Here is an 8357-nt window from a genome sequence, read left to right on the forward strand (position 1 = left end):
CAGATTCGAAATTCAAATGTAATATTTTTTTATAATTAAGTGTAACAGTATTTATGGCCAGACTAAGTACATATAAATCGAATTCGCGTTAGTTATACCTGCCACTTATAATCTTCTGAGAGCTTTTAATGATTCAAGATTTGTAGAATTCTCTCTGCTTGTATTAGGACCATAAATTAGGGTCGCGGCACATGGACCATATGCGATAATACAAACGCCTCCACGAGAAACGATTCGTAGGAAACGAATTGTAGCGTGTGGCGGCCACCGGCGTCAATCGTGTGCGGCGAGTCAATATAAAATGTATGAAAACTATAGGAAACATGCCGGTGGCGGAGTTTTGTAATTGTGAAAGGTGATGTGTGTTGACCCTAAATGATGATAATAATTTCTTGCGAGCAACTAATTTATTTTATGAATAGAAATACATTACTAATTCGCGCGTAGTATGAACAGCATGTTAAAATGTCCGTGTATATTTGTGACTCTATCTAAAGTGCCTAAGATCCATGATAATTTTAAAAGTCGGCGATAGATATCTTTCCTGCTTAGAATACAAGGCTTAGAATACAATTCTGTAGCTATACATCTTGTAGTTATACGACTTCTTACGTCCATCTCAAATACATATATGAATCTTTTTCTTAAAATATAAAACGCAAAGGTCAGTCAACACTGACTGATTTTTCAACGCATAGCCTAAACTTCTAAACATTATGATGTTGGCACCCGCGAAGCTGCAGGCAACAGCTAGTGTAGATATGTTAGTGATCAACTTTTAAACAATTATTTCTGTCCTTCCTAATCGGATTATTCGATTCAAAAAAGAAAATAAAATATATTGTAACCTTTAAAAAATCCAGCTGTAATTTTTCTTTCATATAAAGAAAAATTGTACAAGATTTATGACTTAACTCATAATGTTACATAATAAGTCGTAACTTAAGAACTGTACAAAGCTAACAATGTAACTTATTATACGTCCAACAATAGGATGTAGACGAAGCGAATCAATCGATTCAAGCGTAATCCGGCTTTGCTTTAATTCATGTTTTCAAAAGATCTCTCATTGAGTTTGATATATAAAATTCTTAATGTTATCGTGTTCATATTAAAATATAAGATTTTAATGATAAAGATTGAAGTTTAGAAGTTCCACATCTAAGCTAATATTATAAAACGGAAACCTATATGTTTTTGTACGTATGTATTTAAACAAAAACCTACTGGGATAATTCTCTCACCATTAGAATGCTGCATCTTCATATAAGATTTGTACCAAGGCGAATCCGAATGACATACCTATATAAATATGTACGCCATGATTTTCATCATATTCGGCAACCTTATCACTCTTTGTCTGCTTTACGAGGCCAACTTCTAATACACACGTCCAAGCCCACACTCGATTGACCTTTTGAGAACAAATAACAAATCGCCACTATTAGAATTTATTCATTTCAGTCCGACTTCAGCGGTCGAGTGGTGAACAATGATCACTTCTTGTACTGGGGCGGGGTTCAGAAGGAGAATGATGAACAGGAATATCGCTTTGAGGTGCTCGAACAGACGGAGTTCGTTGATGATGCGTGCTTCCAGCCATTTAAAGGTAAAGGAGAATTTGGATGGACATTTTGATAGTGTCTGAGGTGTTAAAGAAAATTTAATATTGGGGGAGAATACTGAACTATCAGAAGTTTGATTGCTAGAGAACTTACCTTTCTTATTAGATTTGCTCTATAATACAAATGATTGCATATAAGAGGAAACTCGGTATTTTTGAAATTACTCTATATTGTTGTTCACATTACTACACTTTATTCCAGCCGTGGGTAAGACGGAGACATACGTGAAACGGTGCGTGGCCACCAAACTGCAATCAGCGGAGAAACTCATGTACGTGTGCAAGAATCAGTTAGGCATTGAGAAGGAGTACGAGCAGAGGCTGATGCCTGATGGAAAACTCTCCGTGGACGGGTTCCTGTGCGTGTACGATGTTAGCCTCGTGCCAGGGAGGACTTGGGAAAAACAGGTAAAATTAGGGTTCATTTTTTAGATATCATGTACATAAATTGACAAATATATGTATGTCGTTTTAGTGGTTTAGTTTATGTTTCTCAGTAACTAAATGTTTCTTTCTTTGATCATTCTTAATTGATATATATCAAACATTCATATAAATTACAAATAGAAAAACAATATTAGGACAATCAATAGACTCGAAAACACTGATAAACATAGAAACTTTTAAATACATTTCAGAACGAAATAACAGCGGCCATCCTGCAGAACATAATCAAGCTCAAGAAGCCGGTCGTTCTGGTCACGTCCAAGAACGACGAGGCCTGCGAGCAAGGGGTCCGCGAAGCTGAGAGGCTCGTCCAGAGGAAGGAGTTCAAAGGCTCTATACCCATCGTGGAGACCTCCAGCCATGATAATGTGAATGTAGACCAGGCTTTCTTCTTGCTTGCACAGATGATTGACAAGTCGAAGGCTAGGATTAAGGTGGGGTTATTAATTGCCTTATTATTATGTTTAATCATGTATAGATGCTTGCCTAGGTGTTGCCCAACTTGGCTTAGTAGATTTTCAGTTACATATAAACAAACAACAATTCAATTTTTTCCCAGAGGATTAATGTGTTCCTGTACATTTGAATTGAAATATAACATGTTTAAATTCAAGTTTTTTTTTTTTAAGGTTGCAAATTACGCCGAAGCCTTGAGGATAAGGAGGGAACACCTGGACTTTGTAACGGAAGCTTTCACGCAACTCATCAGGATACATGTGCAGGATCATAAGTAAGTTTGTTTAGATCTTAGAACATTGCAATTTTTCTATATACATATATAATATACATTCCATATCCATTAAGTCCATTTTAAGCAATGATACGCAAGAAAAAAATATGCTGTATTATACCTTTTTTATCATTATTTTTTTATATTTTCTAGGGAAATGTGGTCAGCTGCAAGTAAGAGACTGTGTCATTATCCTGAATGGACCAAATTTGTACAGCAATTTGGAAATGATGGTACTCAGGTAAAAACTTTGAAAATATTGTGCTCTTTATCTATGAATCATATAAAAATTTATTCTGTGTAGGATGTTTTTAAATTTAGTCATTTTCAGGTGATTAGATATATCATTAAAATTTGAATAAATTAAACTAGCTGTGACTAGCGGATTCAAATACTCGATGATATATAGCCTTATAGCCTTTAGACTATTCAACACAAAGAGAATTGAATAATTCGAACCAGTTTCTATTATAAGTTTTATATTATTTATGTCCAAAATCTTAACATAAATAATATTTTTTATCATATAATGACTGTCTGTTCTGTTAATCTGTTGACTGTTTTATATAAGGATTTTTGTTGATACATACTGAACATAATAGAGTTTATTAGAATCTCTATAAAAGATTCATTATATATTATATATTTTTATTGTGATATATTAATAATATTATAGGTTGTCTTCCGTCGGCATATACGCCGTTTGAAAGAGGAGAGATCGGCGAAGAAGCTTCGCAAGCAATTGGCCAAATTGCCTCAAGTTTTGTCGAGGATGCAGCTATCCACCGAGGACTTGCAAGAGAAGTGAGTGAAACGCTAATAATACTATTTTATTGTAGACTAGCGGTCCACCCGGCCTCGCCCGTGGTACATATATAGCCTAAAGGCGTGCTCAATAAATGGGCTATCTTACGATGAAATAATTTTTCATATCGGACCAGTATTCCTGAACTTAGCGCGTTAAACAAAAAAAACTTCACATGGTGTGCAAATTTGATTAAAATCGGCTGAGCAGTAGGAATCCATTACGCGTACAAACAATGTGACACGTAATTTATATATATTATTAAGATGTAGTACATAGGGAACTGAAATAAGTAACGTTTTTTCTATCACTCAGCGAATGGGGCGCCATAGTGCGGCAGATCCGCACGCACCGCGACTTCACCGTGTACTTCAGCGAGGGGCTCCGCCACGACTCCGCCTCGCCCTCCGCCTCCGACGCGGACAGCCCGCTGCCGGCCGACACCACGCTGCGGGTGGGCGAGCGCGCCCGCTATCAGGTGCGTACGGCGCTTTACGTGACTCGGGGGAATAAAATAAACAATAAGATAGAGATAGAGAAGAGATAGAATATTTTGAGTTTTTCAAAGCCAGGGTGAATAGGCACCGTCTATGTAGAAGTGCACCCACTACTACATCACATCTCCGCTTCCCGTCAGGTGGAATTGTCAAACGTCTGCCTATCGATTATAAAAAAAAAAAAAAATATTTAAATTAAAGTAAACGATTAGTAGTTGCTTTACTTTGTTATTGTGAGTGAGTGGTTCATGAGGTTTGATTGGATACACTTAAAGCCCTTTCAGGATGAACCTTTATGACGTTTCGAATAAATTCAACGAATATTCAAACATCGCTGTGAATCACAATAAATCATTTTGGACTTGAATTTGACACTGTCTATGCAATTTCTAGATCTATAACAATTTTAGCTCTGACATTACTATTAAGTGACTCAATTGATATAGTTCTATAAATATTCTTACTTGAATGTGAAAATGTATTTGAACCCATTTCGAAAGTATAATATTTGTTATAGACATTGGGACAGTCCCAAAAAATCCCTTACGAGATACTCGACACCAACGAAGCGGCGTCCGTCTTCAAAGCGTACCTGCACGAAGCGCAAGAGAAACAAAGGAATTTGGAGTAAGTTATAAATTTTATTTACTTTTCTATGACAAAATAATCAGTTTAGTACCAAAATGTTTGTTACATCAGTTGTGTTGATGGTTACAACTATGTAATAATGTAAATTATGAATTTTAGGACTGAAAAAGATCTACATAATAGGTTGTGGGTCAAGGATTTTATTTTTAATATTGTTTTATACCTTAATGTATTATTTTTTTGTTTGTATCCTTGTGAAAACTCTGTTTAAGAACAAGTGAGACAATTCAGTTGATTCTATCATTATAGAGTTTTTAAACTATTCATTTATTGATAATTTGTCTTTCTCGTGTATTTTGTGCTTTTTGTGTGAAATATTTCTTCTTTATCTTATTATTTGTGTTTTTTAAACAGACGAAAATGCCTATTGCGTTCGTAATTATTGTAAAATTACTGACTTCCTCCATACAACATCAGATGGTGTCAACAATTCAAGAGGCTACTAGAGGAGACCGGTTACGTGACGCCGGGTAAGCAACTGTCGGAGGTGCGCGTATTGTTGATGGGCCGAGAGTGCTACGAGGCGTTGTCCGAGGAGCAGCAGCAGAGGGTGTACGATGAGCATCAGAGGGAGATACAAAGGAGGGCGAAGCACAATTTTCAGGTGCGTTTGTCTGTTTGTTTGTTTGTGTGTTATATGTGTATAGATAGATGTGTGGTGTGTAATTGGAAGGTGAGATTGAATAAATATGTTTATAGGATTCATATAAAAATAGATTTTGTGATTTGATTAATTTAAAAAAGTTATAGATTTTTGAGATGAATTAAAATAATGCTTTTGTTTTTTTGATGGACTCTTCTTTCTCCTCTACTTACCTGATCGAGTTTCGGACACACTGAACAAAAATTCGTTATAATTATGAAGCAGTATAATTTGTACCAACGACGTGATTTTTCAGTTTTCATGGCGTCCATACTCTCTCAAAAGTATTCAATGATCTTTAACTCCAAAGGATACGCGTTAAAATATAGCGTCAGTGTACACATTAATCAGTCTAGAGTAAAGACAAAAACAATATGCATCGTTGTTATTTTAGGAGCTATTACTGGAGCATGCAGACCTGTTCTATCACTTCAAGAGAATATCACCAACGGGGACCATCACACAAGAGGACATTAAGGAAATCACTGATGTACTACAAGATGATTTTAGGTATGTATGTTGTGCTTTACAATAATATTTTATTAGATCAATACTTCATATATGCAGGTTTAAAATATGTTCAAAAATTGGGCAACTAAATAGATAATGTATAGGGTCATTAATAGAAAAGGGGTGGGAAAGGGTTTTTTTAATTTCCATTGTATAATTAACAAATCTTCATAAGCATTGTATGCTGTACATTTAATTTTTTAAACTAATGAACAAGTAAAGTTAAGTTAACAAGTGTGCATTCTTTTGGAGATTTATTAAAAACTCCTCCAGACTCTTATAACTATGAACTTAATTCTAAAAGATGTATGTTTTCTTGTAGATGTCACATCGACGATGACGAATAAACTTTCCAACATAATCGAAAGAGTTTCATACGTAACCTTTTCTTTGACCACAGATACAAAATGCTGGACCGCATGGAGCAGGACAGGAAGCTGATGCTGTTCCAGCACCTCGGCTTCGTGCACTGCCCCATGCGGGAGCACTGCCCGGCCGGAGCCAACTGCTTGGATGCCACTCTACCCGTTATACTGAATACTCGAGTTGGGTGAGTTCATGTGAACTATACTTTATTTTTTATTTTTATTTTTATTTTATTCATAGATTATTCATATACCTTACAGCTATTAATAAGATAATTATTCTAATTACAAATGAGATACGCCAATTATAAGGCACACCAATAACAGAAAAATTATGTACAAAAACTATGAAAAACTACAACTACAACTTCCCTTATGTTAAATAAAGAGTTACAGGTAAACTTAAATACAATTACTTATTTACAAACAATATAACTAATAAAATAACATTAAAGATAGGTAAAGAACAGGTATCAAACAAAAACAATCGAAGCCTATTAATGTGACTGTGTGAGTGTTAGTGGATGAGTAGTGTGTGTGAATGCGTGTGTTGTTTTATCAGATTATTTACAATTTGAATAATCGCACTTTTAAATCTAGGACGTGATAAGCTAAATATGTCAGCTGAAGAAAATTTGTTATTATATATATCAGGAATCCTAAAATATGGAGAATTTTTAAGCCACTTAGTAGATGTTGAGGGTACTAAGAAAAGATTCTTTTGTCGTGAAAGAAACTTTATGCTGTGTTATTTTATAGCAAAGTATCTGTTCGCCTCGGCTTTGCGTGTGAAGATTTTATTTCGACAGGTTTTAAAAAAAAGTTATTATTCTAATCCTAGTAGACTCTGCTTGTGTGTTTATTTCTATTTTATTTTATAATTATAAACACATAAAGTCAAATTTATTGTTATTGTTTAATCGGGATAAAAAAAAATAGTTTTTTTGCTTATTTAGCAACAATGGCCCCATGGAGTGCCTTATGTTATGTAAATACAGTAGTATAATTATTTTGATAATTAAAAGTCATGTTTTATTATAAATAGATCGTTGACATCAACTGGCGAGTCGCAATGCCAGGCGGGCCCGCCGGCCGCGCCTTGGGCTCTCACTACAGACTCCAACCAGATTAATGTCATCATATTGGGGGTGAGTCAATGCAGTCAAGATGAAATGTTTACATAATAAGTACTCACTCTCGTAAACATTTGTTTATACATAGCATGTAAATTAAAGTGATAATTTTTTGTTTTTCTATGTTAGCCTGATAGTACGAGATCCGGCCGCGTGATTTATACGTTCATATGTTTGATTAATAATACATAATTTTTATCGATATTTATAACTAAACCCATGCCGATCCGCAAAGGTGCCCATCCAAATTTGGCCGCAATTAATTTCAATTAAAATGTAATTAATTATTTATTTTTGAACTATTACGTTCACTTGTAATTGTTAAAAGATATATTTCATTAGAAAGATATTTACCTGAGATACCGAAAAAGTTCAAGGTGCCATCTCTCACTTGGCCGCAACCTAATGTCAGCCAGGTGTAAACAGGTATACTTTTGTGAAATATATACGTTCATAATGTATTATCATGTGATACATACCAAATCGAAGATTAATTTTTTCTCTACATGATGAGATATAGGTGCCTATGCAAAAATGCCCGCAAATAGTGGTTGCCAGCGATTAAAGATAAATAAAAGCGAGAGAAACTTACGATAAACACCGTTTGTCAAATAAAGATAGAGCATGCCAGCTGCTTGTCATTTTTATGCTACTGCGCATGCGTCTATAGATAAGGTGCTCAACTAGTACCTCGGGTATTTGCTTGGAGTTTAAAATTCTCCAAAAATTGAGCAGTAAAAATAATATGTCATAATAATTAATCTATAACACTAGTGTTTTCAATATTATTTTAATTATATTTAACTCAACCAATATCTTTTAACTGTGAAACGTCATTTTAAATCTTATATCATTAAACGAGCAATTCTTGTATTTGTATATATATATAATCGGAATCGGCTCCAACGATTTTCATGAAATTTAGTATATAGGGGGTTTCGGGGGCGATAAATCG

The 8357-nt window shown here is 34.7% G+C and overlaps 1 protein-coding gene across 1 annotated transcript in view; it reads left to right on the forward strand.

Annotated features, from left to right (window-relative positions):
* The window catches only part of LOC119837613 (rho GTPase-activating protein 190), a gene marked incomplete at its 3' end in the record, with an annotated part of 28045 nt that overhangs the window by 7895 nt on the left and 11793 nt on the right, over positions 1-8357 (forward strand). Inside the window, exons 4-15 of the mRNA XM_038363286.1 lie at positions 1465-1609; positions 1827-2032; positions 2263-2505; positions 2701-2801; positions 2955-3042; positions 3478-3605; positions 3922-4084; positions 4621-4730; positions 5169-5355; positions 5789-5904; positions 6305-6454; positions 7315-7417. Coding sequence (XP_038219214.1) covers positions 1465-1609; positions 1827-2032; positions 2263-2505; positions 2701-2801; positions 2955-3042; positions 3478-3605; positions 3922-4084; positions 4621-4730; positions 5169-5355; positions 5789-5904; positions 6305-6454; positions 7315-7417 — 1740 coding nt within the window. The remainder of the gene's footprint in view (positions 1-1464; positions 1610-1826; positions 2033-2262; positions 2506-2700; positions 2802-2954; positions 3043-3477; positions 3606-3921; positions 4085-4620; positions 4731-5168; positions 5356-5788; positions 5905-6304; positions 6455-7314; positions 7418-8357) is intronic.

Source organism: Zerene cesonia, chromosome 28 (genome assembly GCF_012273895.1).
Source record: "Zerene cesonia ecotype Mississippi chromosome 28, Zerene_cesonia_1.1, whole genome shotgun sequence".
In the NCBI taxonomy this organism is placed as follows: Eukaryota; Metazoa; Arthropoda; class Insecta; order Lepidoptera; family Pieridae; genus Zerene; species Zerene cesonia.